The 16,913-nt window shown below is 40.3% G+C and overlaps 1 protein-coding gene across 3 annotated transcripts in view; it reads right to left on the bottom strand.

Moving 5' to 3' along the window:
* LOC146360917 (rho GTPase-activating protein 6-like) overlaps positions 1–16,913 on the bottom strand; it is a 115,955-nt gene that overhangs the window by 18,832 nt on the left and 80,210 nt on the right. For all 3 annotated transcript variants that reach the window (XM_084922282.1, XM_084922284.1, XM_084922285.1), the window contains exons 2-3: positions 5,693–5,852; positions 1,883–1,954 (exon numbers count right to left, since the gene is read on the bottom strand). In XM_084922282.1, the coding sequence (XP_084778408.1) occupies positions 1,883–1,954; positions 5,693–5,852 (232 nt within the window). The remainder of the gene's footprint in view (positions 1–1,882; positions 1,955–5,692; positions 5,853–16,913) is intronic.

Here is a 16,913-nt window from a genome sequence, read left to right as displayed (position 1 = left end):
CCCCTCCCTGAGCCTGGTTCTGCCGGAGGTTTCTTCCTGTTAAAAGGGAGTTTTTCCTTCCCACTGTCGCCAAAGTGCTTGCTCATAGGGGGTCATATGATTGTTGGGTTTTTCTCTGTATCTATGAAGCGCCTTGAGGCGACTTTTGTTGTGATTTGGCGCTATATAAATAAAATTGAATTGAATTGAAATTGAATTGAATTGTCTGAGGTAAAACATCCGCTTTTAACAAAAGAGACTGTAGCAGTTATTAAACCATTTGCAAATGCAGTTTTGGCTGGTGTTTGACCATCACATGTCTACAGATCAGATTACTGCAGCAGCATCACCAGAGACACAATTTTCTTTTCCCCCCTCTGTTTCTCTCTTGCAGAGAGGACTTAGAATTCTTTTGTTCTTGAAACCATGCATAAATCAAGCCTTCTGGGCTCAGTTTAAAGCTAAGCCCACCATGCATCACTTGATAACAACCGGACTTATAACACTATATTACTTATAACATCTGACAGACGTTATAAGCAATAAGCGTTGATCGAAGCATGTGCATTATTTACATGCCAACCTAACACTCACTCTCTAAAACCTGGAAAACATTTTTGTGTTTTGGCTGCTGTTTTGCATCTTTTAACTATGCACTGCCATGCTGGCTTTAGCAGTTACGAGTAAATTTATTGTGTTTTTTGTCTCTGATTTAAAAAGCTTTATAAACTCAGGTGTGTTTTTCATTCAGGAGGTTGACTCCAAATGCCACCCCATAGACTCCTGGGTTAAAATGTCCAAATTTACAGTGGAAATAAACATGTTTTTCTTGCTGCTAGCTTTATGCTAACTGTCTGCTAACCAAGTATGCTAGCAGTAGCTAATGACTAAGCACTCAAAATGCTGTCTTTAACAAACTTTAATTGCATGTAATGTTTTGTCATTACTAGGGTGACCATATTTTGATTTCCAAAAAAGAGGACACTTGGCCCAGTCATGAAGAACTTTAATGATACTGTTTGCTTAAAGAAAATTTTAACATATTTAAACAATGCCTTCTCTGTGCGGTTAATGAATGGTGAAATAAAAAAATAGAATTAAATAATGGTACAGAAATAAGGCCACAGAAAAATACGAGGCTATGAGGGAATTTTTTTTGCAGTTCGTCTGAAAAGCTGCAGTTGTGCTTTGGCATCTTTTAAACATCAATAGGCACTGATGCACACAGTCTGTCCCGTCTGTGAGCGCAGAGCAACCACTCACAAAGCAGCTGCTCAGGGATGAAGTCACACATATGGGCCCTCTGTAGGAAAATCCGGACATTTTCATTAGTCTCAAAAATCGCCCCGGACCGAACGTGAAAAGTGGACATGTTCGGGGAAAAGAGGACGGTTGGTCACCCTAGTCATTACTAATTAGCTAGTAATTAGCTTTGTTCATATATCACCTTAACAGTAGCACTTTTCCTTATCATTAAGTGTTCTCACACATTCTGTAACAAGATCCCATTTTCATTTTACAGTTCACTTCGCTCTCCACTTTATCGTCTTAGACTAAGTTTTTTGCTCTTCCTGCCAAATATGCAGGGTTTGCTTAGCGCAGCACAGTGGCTGATCCTCAGAGCCAGTCCCCTTACAAGGAGTCGCTCCACTAAAGCTAAATATAAACTGTTGAAGCCCAGTAAACAGAAACTGTTTTTGTAACCTCCCTGTTCACCTGCCTGAGGGGTGGAGACCACAGACTGGACCCCTATGTCTCACTGGTTGGGTGGAGGGAGGGAGGGGGGAGGGAGGGGGGATGGAGACAGTCGTGACAAAAACAACTGAAGGCAAAGAGACGCAGAGGGAGAAAAGCCTGTGAAATGGCAAAATATCAGAGTGTGTGTTAAAAGAACTTGGCGTACCTTTGTCTTTGCTTTTCTCTTTTGCGAGCGAGTCCAACTTCCTTCTCAGTGACTTTTTCCTCTTCTGTCCATCTGCACATGGAGGGAAAAAGGGCCAAAATAAATCACCTGAAACAAACGATTCCCATATCTGCTCTTTCTTATCTGGATTATTATATTTAATAAGCTTATGTCAGGAATGCAGACATGAATTAACTTCTGTGGTGGGGGAGGGAGGTGAGGTATCCATGCACTCAAATCCATTTAATGGAGCTGTCAGACAGGGTCAGCAACAGTAGTAGTCAGCACAGGAAAAAATTACTATGAAAACACATTAAATCACTTATAGTTTTTATCTAAATTACCAAGTATATGTAAGGCTTTTCTTACCTCAGACAGCAGTACATGTCACAGCACCATATATGGGCGCATATACACAAACCCTTTTCTACATTAAGAGCACAGCATTGCCCCCATTCACTGCATTTACTTTCATAGTGATCTTTAGAGAAGCAGCTGATGGGCTTTAACTTAACAAAAATAAAAAAAATCTCCATCCTAAAAAGGACATCAATGTCCACATGTGAGCTTTCCATCGAGGTATTTGACCGCAATTCTTTGAAAAGAGGAAGCCGTTTTGTCGGCCGTCAACATGATGAATGGCTCCTGAATTTGCTGACTGACGATCAGGAAACTGTGGAAGCTGCGCCACGTGAGACTTGAAAGTCTTGGGATCCTCATCTTGTGGCGAGGAATGTCAGTTTTGTGGAAACCTCAGCAACTTTTAATGTTATCGTTCTGTCACTCTGCTATAAAAACGCAGTCCTTTTAACACGTGAGATCTTTCTGGACTAATTCGCGGAGCCTCGATCTGCCGGTGTAGCAACCGCAGATGTTCCCTTACAGCTGTGTCAAATGAGTCACTTGGAGGGGGGATGAGGGAACTGCATCCAGTGCACATAATGTGCTTGATGGTGGTGCTGGCAGGTTATGTCAGGTTTCTGATCCATTTAACCTGGCCTGAAACTTTAAGCGCAGCAGAAGCACAAAGTCTGGGAGAAAAGTAGGTGAAAACAGTGAGGGGCGTGAGATACCGCGAGAAAGAAAGCAGATGTTGTGATTGAAAGCGGGGGCAGCAAGAGTGAGCAGGGAGAGGAAGACAGAGGAAATGGTTTGGATTTTTGACAGATGATTTCCAAAAGCCTTGCGGAAATCCCCCCGAAAACGGCACACTCCTCTCCTCAGCTCGCAGCCAGTTGTGAAGTCGTACGATGAACCTTTGCTGCCTTTTTCTCATCCCATCCCGCCTTGTCTTCCCAGCTTCTGTCTTCCTTTAATCCTCTCCCCGTTCTCGAAGAAACCCTAGAAACATGATTCCTGCCTCTCGGATAAATATCAGACACAAAACGCACGTTATAGCGGAGCCGAAACAGCGACCGGGCACGCACACAAAATCTCACACAGTTGAAATATTTCTCTTGCTTCCACATGGCGGCCGTCAGGGGCTCTGGAATTCATAAGCAACGCAGACAAGTACGTATTAAATCATGCTGGGGAGAGGTTTAACCTTCAGCTGGAATGCAAGCCCCAGATAATCCACTCACTGCACTATAGTGCTGCTACGGCACCCACTCAACTGATATAGTGCACAATGCTACCCTCACTGTGCCCCTTTGTGCACCTTAGCTTGTAGCAGAAACCGATTCAAAATTCTGATGTCATATGATATTGTGAGTTTTAGCTGTTATTTTTATTGATTATTACCTTGCAAGATTAAAGTAACTGTAAAGAACAGCAGAATGCAAAAAAAAGTGCTAGCTGCCCCAAAAAGAGTCAACTGAGAAATGTGGGGATTGCCATTACAAGGTCAATTTTAACATGTGTCGTTTGCATGAGTTAATATGCAAGTTGATGAAACTGAAAGACGAATGACTTCTTAATTGGGTAATCGTGGTGCCCGTGATACTAAAAAAAGATGATAAAGCAGGGTTGAATTTAGGGACTCGATACTTTGTGGTTTGTAAGACCTTCCGTATACGTGAGTAACACGACTACTTTAAAAACATTAACAGACCAACTGTTAAAAGACTTTGCCCAATCTTTCAAGGCGAGCCTTGACGAATTAGTGGGTGAGGTCATGAAAGCTGCGTTCATGTTATGCAGCCATGTGAAAAATAACATTCACTGTTGTGAAAAACTAAGCCCAACCCATGATCCAGTAGCTTGTAGAACCAACTTCAGCAGCAATAACTTGAATTAATAATTTTTTGTACATTATCAGTATCCCACATCGCTGTGGAAGAATCTTGGATCACTCCTGGCAAAACCTTGATTCTTTTCTTTTTCAGAGAATCTGCTGTAGATTTGGGATCATTGACCTGTTGTATGATTCAATTTCAGTCGAGCTTTAGCCTTCGGACACATGGCCTCTAGAATATACAGAGAAGTTCATGGTGAGCATAATGACTGCAAGGTACTCAGAACCCGTGGCTGCAATAGGCAACATAGGATGAATTTGCTTTGATATTCACTCCTGGGAAGATCGTGGCATTATATTAACACATGCTTGAATGCTAAAACTGCTTAAACGTCTGCTTTTATAGAGGGCTTGATGATGATCAGTTAAGCCAGGGGTGTCCAACTCCAGGCCTCAAGGGCCAGTGGGTTTTAGATGTGTCCTTGATCCAACACAGCTGATTTAAAGGGTAAATTACCTCCTCAACATGTCTTGAAGTTCACCAGAAACCTGGTAATGAACTAATCGTTTGATTCAGGTGTGTTGACCCAGGGTGATATCTAAAACCTGCAGGACACCAGCCCTTGAGGCCTGGAGTTGGACACCCCAAGTTAAGCAAATGCATCTAATTAGCAGCACCTGGATGCCACTTCTCCACTTAATTCCTATGGAAACAGTAAAGGTGTACCTAGTTTTAACAGGACTGCATATCTGCGTATTTCTGAACTCCATACTGATCGACTTCAGGACTACAGAGCTAAAATTACATCACTGACAAGTCCAGTAAGGGTTTACATTTATTAAAATTTGCAAACTTATATTCTAAATTGGGTGGGATTATATTTGTTTTCTCTGAGATCTAAAAACTGATGCATGTGGACATTTTTAGGCTGGGCGAGACCAGTGGAAAACCACCAACTCCAGCAGTCTCACTGCAGTTCTCTGTCCGTGTTTGGAAAATGAGAAGATTTGACAAATTAATCCAAGTTTAGCAAAAGCTTAATTATCTGGTTTACAAGAGCAAAACACGGAACAATAAGGTCAACTATATCACTGTTGTGCACACCCTAAGACTTTTTAAATAGCATTTACAGTGGCTGCACTTGGCCTCTGCCACAGCGGAAAGGGAGTTTCATGTCGTTATGAGGACGGGAGGTCAACAGATACCAAGGCGAACAGGAAGCAACCAATCCCTATGTGAAATAAGGCTTATATCTTTCGTGTGTTGTCACAACTTCCCCAAGCATAGACCATACACGACTTCCCTTCAATACACTTAGGGATGTGGTCAGGGACTTGAGCATTGGCTGTACTTTATGGAACAATTAAAGATATCTGGACAAGCTTGCACTACAAACCCAGGTCAAGCATATCAGTTTGTAGCGCATGTAACACAGAAGAGTCCTGGAGGCAATAATACATGCATTTGGTTTGGTAACAGTCATATAACTGTCAGGTTCTCAAAACCCTGATGTTATCCAAAGCACTTTGTTAGCTCTGAATGGGTTGGATATACTGATTTAAATATAAAAATGATGTGATGCTGTTTAACTCAAGTCTACAGTATGCATTAAAAAGAACAAAACAATCCCCACCTTTTGGCATGGTTATCTGACATCCCAAGTCATAGTCCTGGTGTAAACGGGAGAAGGCCACTTCCTGTAGCCGGGCCCTCTCCAGCTCTGACAGGCTTTGGATGGCAACTGGCATCAGACGCACGCTCCGCCCCGACAGGCTGCTCCAGGTGAAATCCCCCTGGGAAGGACAAGTGAGACAAAACTTATACCAAAAGGAATATTAACAGTATGGGAACATGGAACCATTTCATGTCATTTTACATTGCATTGCTGATTTTTATCGGTTTTCATATAAAGATGCACCAATTTTCAATTTTTATGTTGCAAGTCCAGGTCAGAGAAGTTACGACATAAGTTATCATATGGTTAGGATTAGGGCTGCGGTTGGGAGTTAAATGCCATCCTGTCAGTATCTATGTGTATCGAATATGGTTCCTCGTCAGGTAACTCGATTGTTGATTGAACCCTCCAGTGACAATCCTGTTCTTAACTTTATTCACTTTCCATATAGTATGTTTTCATATGATAGGAGATACAAGTGAATCAAGCAGTCAGCTCAGTGGCTGCATGCCTTTTCTCCTGTCTTTCTCTCCTCTTTCCTATTAAAAGGGAGTTTTTCCTTCCACCTGTCACCGAGCACTTGCTCAAAAGAGGTTGCCCGATTGTTGAAGTTTTCTCTGTATTACTATAGGCTCTTTACCCTACAATATAAAGCACAGATTGTTTTGGTGATTTGGTGCTATATAAATAAAATTGCATCGTTAAAATATCTTCTATAATTTTGGTGCGCTCCATGTCTGCTTCCACCTCACTAATCTTGCCAACTAACGCTCACTTCACCGGGTTTTCCTCTCCTGCTTTACAAAGCACACTTTAGCAATGCAAAACAGAGCTGTTCTTCTTTGATGTGGTCAGCCAACTTGTGATGAAGTCGGGCTCACAGACGCAAAGAGCCAGGCAGCAGCAAGCTGCAGAAAAGAAGCAGAGGTGTGAGGTGTGGACTAATTTGTAGATTTACAGAAGGTTTTAATCTATTCCAGGAGAAGGACCTCTAAAACCTTTTTACTTGGGTAAAATGTCTTGATCCCTGATTGCGTATGGAAATAATTAAGTTTATGGGACTTAGTTTATTTAGCACCAAATGTTTAAAAACTAATGAACGTGAAGCTGATTAAACCTACTGTACTGCTGATGTAGCCTACAAAGACGAATAAAGACATCACGTGCTTTGGAAGACACTCCTCTATTCTAGTTCTAAGGAGCAATTGGGGACATCTTAAGCTGGCCCTATACTGATGGATCTACAATATGTGCCCTGGATTCAAAATGAGCATATTTACCTTCCAGGTTGGGCTTTATCTGCGATCAGGATGAAACTGAACTGATGTAAAACGTAATTAAATACTGGAGATTCTGAGACAGCATTGGTTTTGAACGTTTCAGCCATCTGAATATCAATTCATGCATTCCTGTGTGTCAATTTACCTAATGCCTTAACCAGACTGAGGGCTTAACAGTGTGCAATGTGTCTGCATTTATGCAGGAATGAGCATTTTCTTTTTCTTATTAGATCCCTGTTTAAATTTTCATCTGACTGATGTTTACGCATGGTATGTAGAAGAAAAATGAGACACCATGAAGACTTAACTTTTCATATTTGGGCCTCTATCAACAATATTTTCCTGAAGCCATTCAACCCTCCCTGCTGTCAGCTCGCTTGTTATTTGACCCCAGTCAGTGCAGTGAGGCAACAGAGCCATCATTCAGCCATGGAAGGAAAACATGATGTGGATACAGGCAACCTGGAGAGCCAAATGACTTTGTGTGCGAGTGAGCGAGTGAAGCGAGTTGCATGTTGCCCCCCTTTCAGAAAGCATTTTATCCAGCACAGCTGTTCTGCATATTTTTTGTCAGTGCACGCCTGTGTACCGCCATTCCTTATCGCTGACTGAGGAAACCCTTTTTCAGCCCGCTTCACTTCAGAGGGCACACACATACAACAAAAGAAAAGACAAGCTGTTGGAACGATGTTATAAAAAAAGTAAATAAAAAAAAAAGAGGCCTGTCCTCGGTCGACCTGGTTCTGCTCAGCGGGATCTCTGAACAAGACAGATGAGCTTCGGCTCTTAAGTGTCGAGCTATGAAAACTGTGGAATGCTGACAGAAGAGCCGAGGGAGGGAGACCAAGTCCTGCTATCACTGCTGGACTCTGGTCACAGTGAGCTGACGGCCTGTCTGTCATTCATTCAAAGGTATAAACCAAAGTTGCCTTGTACAATTCAACTCTTAACCTCCTAAGACACGAATTCTGGCATGCATTTTTGATTTCTCTTTGATATTTGGGCATATTGGGACCCAATGAATGTAAAAACAAAGAATTACCTGATTTTTTGTTTTACCTGATTTTTGTTTCTAAGAAAAATGAGAGCCACTTATGAGGATATTCGTTTAAAATTTCGATAGAACAGTAGCAGTATAATGTCTTCGTAAGTGGATATCAGGCCCTTGTATAGCAAAATTGAATATTTTGGTCTAAATAACCCAAAATGTGATGTCCACATATGTGGACACCAGGTCCTAGGAGGTTAAATAAGATAATATGTTGTGTATGTGCATTTATAGTAGTAAAAGTACATTATAGGGCTGTATTATCTGCCAATATTAGCGCTATTAGCCAATTCATCGGTATCACATTTATAATAGCTGATTACTAAAAGAAAAAAGAGACAAAAGAAACACCCTTCAACTTTGTTTTGAGCAAATCTCTCTAAATTTGTATTTAATATTCATTGTAGAAAATTAAGATTTTAACTTTAAAACACACACTGGGTTTAGGGAGTTTTGGTCTTCAAACCATGACAGTAGATGTAGTGATCCTAATCAAGAGAATATGTCAGTGAAAGAGTTATTATTCTTTGCAGAATATGAATTCCACATTGACCACATTTGACCATATTATTTCCTATTAAGCTGAACATGCATGAATGAGACGTGCAATAGAGCCTAGTAAAATGCAACGCCAGCACGCCAAAATATGCTCAGAAAATAGCAAAGTTACACAATAGTGTTGTTCAATAGTGTTGCACACAGGTCAGGACAATCTGTCCAACACTTTGCTCAAAGAATTCAAGATTGCAGAAGACATGCTTACTTCAGCATGATACGCTAATACTTGTAAGAGTGTAAACGAGAAGGAAATAACTATAAATAACAAATATAAATCTGTTTGTTTAATGTGTCCAAAAGAAAAAAAAACATAGTAAATGTGCGTTGAATTTTCTTACCATCTACATCATTAAAAAACTTTCTTTTTAACCATAATTCCTACTTGATGCTCTGGCTCATGGTTGGCCACTCTTCTGGCCAACAATGATTGAATATGTCCCAACCAAAACTGGTGCACCAGCATCAATTCTATCTATTTACACTGCATGTTTCTTTAAATTAACAGTAACTTTAAATTATTTTAGTATTTTCCATGCTTAAATAACATTGAGGTAAAGGAATACCAATTCCTTGGTGATGATATTCATCCATCTGATATCCATCTGTAGAATAGTAAGTCCATTCAGGGCACAAAAATCCAAGAAAAAAAGCTCAATATTTACGTCAGTTATTACCCCTCCCTGTTGTGCACCAAAGTCTGCTAATTATGGAAAAAAAAAGATACAACATGTTTGAAAACTATTTTTTCACATTAGTGTTCAACCATAAAGAGCAAAAAATACTGGGTTGGAATCCATTTTGGCCTTAAAGAGCCAGCACCAAGTTTAACCAAATCAGACATCCAACTGGACTTCAGAGCAACAGACATAAGTAACAGCCATAGTTTTTGCATGTAAAAGTCAAGCTCAGGGGATATCATTACACCAATTTCCCGCCTTCCTATTATACTTACTATTTAGTCAAACTTGCAAAAACAGCGGCTGGACACGTGTTGGCAATTTGCCTGAGTTACAGCAGTCAGTCTGAGTCAGACCACAATTGTTTGGAGACAGGTGCCAATCACCTTTTAGTCTAGCATGACTGAATCATGAGCAGCTTTAGCCTGTGCACAGCTGATGCAAGCCACTTTGCAAGCCACCTCTTACCCCAGCTCCTTCTTTCACGCTGGCTTGTATTGTAAAGCCTCCAATTGGCTGTTTGCTGGAATGGCTGGGCAGATCTAATCAGATAATTTAAAGTTTAACGGGTGCTATTTACTACTTTTTTGTTGTTGTTGTTTCAGCAGAAATGACTGAATATATTATGTGAAGGAAGAAGAAAGACAAGGATTAGTATGAGACCAAGCATCCAGATATTTTTAAGTGTGCAGGCCTTAGTTTAACGCTTCTGTTAAGGACTGGATTCAGCAAATGCTATGCTATCAGTGTTACTGCTGCTTTGTGCTCCCATCTGACAGATTTTACCCTGGAAAGATTAATGACTCTGCTGACTGGGCCAGCACTATGCAGTTAGATGACTAATACCATTTGGACATACACTGAACTGCAGCATGTGGTTTCTGTTCTATTTTAGACAATGGGACAAATGGCGTAAAAGCCTCAGGCAATAGACTATGTCAGTTTCCTTGGCAACACATACATACAGAACTCAAAAGAGCCAGGAAGTGAGAGAAATATTACTATGGTAACGCACCTGGAAGATACACACGCGCATGCACGCACTCAGGCACTGGAACACTTGTTGCTATGATGCACTGCGTAAATCATTAGATGCCATGACCATGGTGAAACAGTTATGATAACCCTGCAAATGTGCACTCACAATGTGATGTTAATTAAATACATCATGAAAGTTATACAGAATGTGTAAAGGTATGTTTAGTGGCACATGACATAAAGACTGGGGTTATAATAATTGATGCTCTACTGGATTGTTTTTGCATTACCGGATCATTTTGGTCATTATACATTCCTATAATTTACTAAATAATACACAACATGACTTGCTCTTTGCTCAGTCTAGTACCACAACCAAACATCATTTGGACCAGACCACAGGTACTTTTGGTGACTCATTCTAGTTTTTTTTTTTTTTTTTTTTTTTTTGGGAGGCGGGGTTCAAAGAAAATATGTCTCACAGAATTCTGTCATCTGTGATCGATTTACTACAGGACAATCCCCTAACTCCCATTTGTTGGTCTCACGATAAAAACCACTTTGCAAAATCAGGGCATAGTCACGTGCTAGGTTCAGAGACTCACTGGAGAAACACATTTTTAAATTATATCATTAATAAGAATTGTGTGTGTCCCTGGATATATGCATGAGTGCATGCAGAATCTGAGCACTGTAACTCCACCTACAATACCACAGAGGCATCAGTGTGACCATTCTTGGCCTCAAGCAAGTGGCATTACAAAAACTGCTGTAGCTTTGTTTTTTTTTCATTGGTTTCCCATTGACTTGTGACCGTGTGTCATCAATGAAATGTATGCATACACATGTCCACAAGTGCTACTGACAGTGTCCTTAGTATAAGAGGCTGAATGTTAAGGACTGAGTGTCTCTCTACATACCCTTGTTCATATTTCAGTTGTGTGGTTTTATTTATTTTATCATGCTAAGTCTTTTTGGATTCAACACACAACTGACAGACAAATAAAGCACGATATTTACAAACTCACTCATTTCTAAGGATGGGGGGGGCACCCAATATCAATATTTTAATAAATTAATATACTCTGGGAATGAGAGGGCTCATCTCATGAATCACCATGCTGAGAGCAAAGATTTAGCCTAGCAAACTTACATTAACCTCCTAGGACCTGGCGTCCACATATGTGGAAATTACCATTTGGGTTGCCTAGACCAAAATACTAAATTTTGCTCTACAAGGGCCTGATATCCACTTACAAGAACATTATACTACCACTGTCCTATCAAAATTTAAAGCGAATGTCCTCATATGTGGATCTCATTTTTCTCAGAAACAAAATCAGGTAAAAATAAAAATAAAAAATCGAGTATTTCTTTGTTTTTACATTCATCAGGTCCCAATCAGCCCAAATAGCAAAGAGACATTAAAAATGCATCCCAAGAAAGAGTTCGGATCTTAGGAGGTTAAATTGGTTCAACTGAAAAACCATCCAGCACTGGACATACTTAGCTTGCTCTGAATTAGGAAGTAACTTTGGCTAACATCTCAGTCACACAAGTAAAAATAGGACATTAACTTCCTTGCGTCAAAATAAATAAAAGTCGATGGTTGCCTGGTGATTGTATTTTTTTCCCACATTCTGTGACCGGCTACAGCTTGTGGTGACTGAATGGTTGCCCAGAGTTTAAGGATGTTGCTCACTCACGACCACCTTTGATGCGAAGGTGATTGCACAGGTCACCTGAAAGAAGCCAACCTTTCTGCAAACAGTTGGAGTCTGACTTGGAATGACTGTAATCACTATCAAAAATGTCAGAGCTTTGTAGATAATTGCTGCCTAATTGCCAACAGATTGCCAACAGATTGCCAACGTGTTGCCATCAGTCTGAATGAGTCCTTGTCAACTAGCACAAGTGAAGAGACTCAACTCGGCTGGTTGCCGGCTGGTTGTATTCCGGTTATATTCCCGTAGAACATGAAGGTTGCTGAGTGCAAATGTAATAGTTAATTTTGAATTTCTGTTAAATGTGATTTTTTTGTCAATGTAAACAGCAACAGACACGTGATTTTTGAAAATGTATTACATTTCATTGCTGTACTATCAAAAGCAGATTGCATATAGTTACTATCTTGGTCCCATTCAATCGCAGACTGATATCAGACTGACTTATTGCAATATTTATGGCAAAATAAATGAATTAAAAAAAAAACTAAAGTGAGATAACTGTATATTATTGGGCAAAACATATACCGATACACTTTGAAGACATAATTTGCAGCTAAAAAAAGGTGATGATTTGCAGTATATGCTATATAATAATATTACATTGTGGGGTGCCTAGTGATTCTCACCTTTGCTCATTTAAACATAATACTAATAACAACACAGTAGTGTAGAGTATAAAAGGTGGACGTAGCTCCACGGGTTGCAAAATACCAATAGAAATCTATAGAAAGGTTTTCTGATCTGACCTCTAGAAACACTGCAGAGTTTATGGTGTTAGTCACTTATTTTCGGTCATACTGATCAAAGACTAAATCAGCTTTCTAAATCTTGGTCATGCTATGTGTCAGAAAGGAGGGTTATCTGGGGTTTGCTGATTGCAAATGTGTGTGCAGATGTCGCATCTACTTTTTGAAACATCATCAAGTTGGCAAGACCGAAAATGCTTATCTCAAGGCTTCAAAACACCACTTCAGAAACCAGTTAGTGACGTCACGGTAGCCATGTCCATTTGAGTGCGAAGGTCTTTGTGAACGTCCGTGGACCAACTGTTTAACAATCACTCTCTCTAATACACAACACCCACGCACACATCTCAAATGTACAAACTATCCTGGACATTTGTGCAGGTTTGTATAAACTGCGATGGTGGAATAAGTGCAGTAATATTCCTTGAAGGCACCAAAGGCCTGTGAGATCACTTAGAGCAAATACAAACACGATAAAGGAACATTCCACAAATGTTCACATCGTGGGCTACTTCAGTTTGTTTTCTTTTGCCTCGGTGTTAGTGGCTGGCTTTAAATGACCCTTAAGCAGAGTTTCTGTGCCACAACACCGAACTAGAGGAATGCATGAGTATTTTTCAACAGTCTGATGGTTTATAAGCCTACAGATTGGCTTCAAGCATTGTATTACATTACTTTTGCTGACCTGAATCCCGAAGTTCACATCTGCAGACAATTACCAGACAGCCCAGCTTGTGGATGCCGTTAGTGTGTTTGCGGACATTTTTGCATGTGTACTCATCACACACGGATAATTAAGGGGTTTTTCCACCTGTTTTGGATTGCTTGTGATTTCACCTGGGGGAACATACCTACTGAATTATTATCACTACACAGTTTACATAGTGAATGGGAAAGGAATTTAGTAGTAGCAGGCTAATCAGCAGTTTTAAAACATTAGATTATAAGCCTCCAGTATGGGGGCTCATGCCGATGGAGTATTATAGTGATAAAAACAGCAAGTTATGGCAGTAAATGCAATTATCATACCATGTAGTCTAGTCCAACGACAGGGTCAGCTGCTGCGATTAGGACATAACTGTCTATATGTAGTTGGAAAAGAACGCAGAAAGTTTGAAAAACAGGTTTTTAAACATGTCAATGAAATTCAGGCTGGGCAATAAGACAATAAAAAGTCTTTTTTTTTTTCCATTTCATAAGTATTATGAAATAAGTTCGCCTAATTTTTTTTGTATATTTCTTTTAAACAGTTTAAATTTATTTATCTTATTTGTTTGGCATTAACCAGACTGAAGTTTTCCATTCTGTTTGGGTTCTTCTGTAAAACTTGAAACTTTTGACTTCTTAAAGTGTGAATGGGTGGATGACTGGATGTGTAAAGCGCTTTGGGGTCCTTAGGGACTAGTAAAGCGCTATACAAATACAGGCCATTTAACATTCTTAAAATTAAGATTTTTATTATGTTATTTATTTAAAATTCGTTTGTATAATGCATTTATCATGTTGAACTGCTGACTAAAAAAACAAAACAACTTGAATCGAAATTTACCTTATAGCTTCACTTAGAGGTAAAAAGTAACCTTTAAACTTGAGAGAACTAGTAATTTGACTAACAGTGTGATCTGTATTGAGACTGACTTATATGAGTGACGGGTTTATATTAGCTATTTGGCAATGTGTTGGTATTGGTATTTATAATGGCCATGAGTAACAAACACATGTAATGACATTTACATTTTTGGAGTAAATGGGTTCATCGGGTGGGGGCCTCCAGCTCGCACTGGAACGGTTCGCAGCCGAGTGTGAAGCAGCGGGAATGAGGATCAGCACCTCCAAATCTGAGGCCATGGTTCTCAGCCGGAAAAGGGTGGAGTGCCCACTCCGGGTCGGGGATGAGTTCCTGCCCCAAGTGGAGGAGTTCAAGTATCTCGGGGTCTTGTTCGCGAGTGATGGGAGAAGGGAGCCGGAGATCGACAGACGGATTGGGGCTGCAGCTGCAGTAATACAGACGCTGCACCGGTCCGTCGTGGTGAAGAGGGAGCTGAGTGTAAAAGCGAAGCTCTCAATTTACCGGTCGATCTACGTCCCTACCCTCACCTAAGGCCACGAGCTGTGGGTAGTGACCGAAAGAACGAGATCGCGGATACAAGCGGCAGAAATGAGCTTCCTCCGAAGGGTGGCTGGCCTCTCCCTTAGAGATAGGGTGAGAAGTTCGGCCATCCGGGAGGGGCTCAGAGTAGAGCCGCTGCTGCTCCACATCGAAAGGAGCCAGCTGAGGTGGTTCGGGTATCTGACAAGGATGCCCCCTGGGCGCCTCCTGGGTGAGGTGTTCCAGGCATGTCCCACCGGGAGGAGGCCCCGGGGCAGACCCAGGACACGCTGGAGAGATTATATCTCTCGGCTGGCCTGGGAATGCCTTGGTGTTCCCCCGGATAAGCTGGAGGAGGTGGCTGGGGAAAGGGAGGTCTGGGCCTCTTTGCTTAGGCTGCTGCCCCCGCGACCCGGCCCCGGATAAGCGGAAGAAAATGGATGGATGGATGGATGGAGTAAATGGGTACATAAATACACATAACAAATGTTAGAGAAATCTCTTCCATATTTTATGTGTCTGGAAGAAAAACTAAATATTGGCAAACAGATCAGCATATTGGATTTTTAAACTTTTAAATGACCAGATATTGGTATCTAAAAAAATTCCCACATCATTACATCGACCGATGATTAAACATCATCTAAAATTAAAAGTTCAACAGAGTAAATTGTTCAAAACTAATCATTAACATTTGTTGCAGAAGAGTTCAGATTTTATCATCATTGGGTTTACTGGGTTCTGGCGATAGTTGCAAAGTGTTCCTAATAAAGACAATATGTAAGGGAAAGATTTATCATCCACGTTGCATGTATTTGACCATATTGTTTCTTATTAAGTTGAACTTAATAAGACATGTAATAGATTCTAGTAAAATGCAAGTCCATCAAACCAAAAGAGAACAAAATACACATATTAGCAAAGTTACACAACAGTGTTGTTCTTTTAAAGCACACACAGGACAATCTGTCCAACACTTCCCCCTCAGAGAATTCTTTCTAAAAGGATCCAAAATGGAAAACTTGGCTCAGTTTACCTTTCAAAACAATTTTTATGTTGACTTTCAACATTTAATGCACTTGGTATCATGGAAGAACTACACAACACACTCTAGTCCAAAAACGCACAGCTTGAGTTAGTTTACAAACCCTTTTTTCAGTTTTATATGCACTTTAAGGAATTATTCTGGTATTTATGTTTCATATGATATAGGAATCACAGTGTTTTTAAAATAATAACATCCACTGCCAAAAAACAAGCAAGAGCCATAAACTATAGTTTTAATGGTTATCGACATTTTTCTAGCTGTGAGTTGCCACCACACATTAGCAAAAAAATAACGGATTTCGAAAGTGGTTCAAAAGCACTTACATGGGTATCAGCTTTCACTTCATATTGTTTTTTCTGGTCTGCCTTTGCATTTAATGAGGCCTTGCTGGCTCAGCCACAAGAATGAGCAGCTTGGAGTGCATGCTCCAAATATTGCCCCCAATCACTGGCAAGCACATCTAAAGCCTCGAATGAACTTCAAACATTTTAAAGACAGATTAATATGAAAGGCCTGCAGTAGTAATGAGGCCCGACCTTCAAGACTTAGGTTCTTGCATAATGGTTACATAATCTGCAAAGGAAATCAGGTATTGTATCAACACCACAGTTGATAGTAGAACGAGAAGTTGAGGTAATGTGTGTGTTTATATGAGTGTCTATGCGGTACTGGCTTGTAGAAGGCCAACCTGGTCTCATGGTAAATATGGCATGAAATGTCATCTATGTTTTTGTGCAAATGGACATCCAGCACTACTTTCAAACTAATGTTTTTTATGGAACGTGTTTTTATGCCTGCCCCTTGATTTTCCCCCCAATACCTTAGATTTTCTCTGACAAATACGGAGGAAAAACTGGTAGATGAGTGGTTTAAGAAAAAAGAAAATGAAAAAAGTGATAGAGGGCCTTCTGTCAAGTTGCATTTTTGGTCAAGAGGCCACTAAAATAGGGAAATGCTGTTCTGTCAACCTGACTTTTAACTTCATCCTTATGCTAATTCTAACATGATTTGCTAGCTAGCTAGCCACC

Source organism: Perissodus microlepis, chromosome 23 (assembly GCF_051167445.1).
Source record: "Perissodus microlepis isolate ML-2025 ecotype Zambia chromosome 23, ASM5116744v1, whole genome shotgun sequence".
Lineage (NCBI taxonomy): Eukaryota > Metazoa > Chordata > Actinopteri > Cichliformes > Cichlidae > Perissodus > Perissodus microlepis.
Note: the sequence above shows the minus strand (reverse complement) of the source record. Positions and strands in the feature narration are given on the sequence as shown.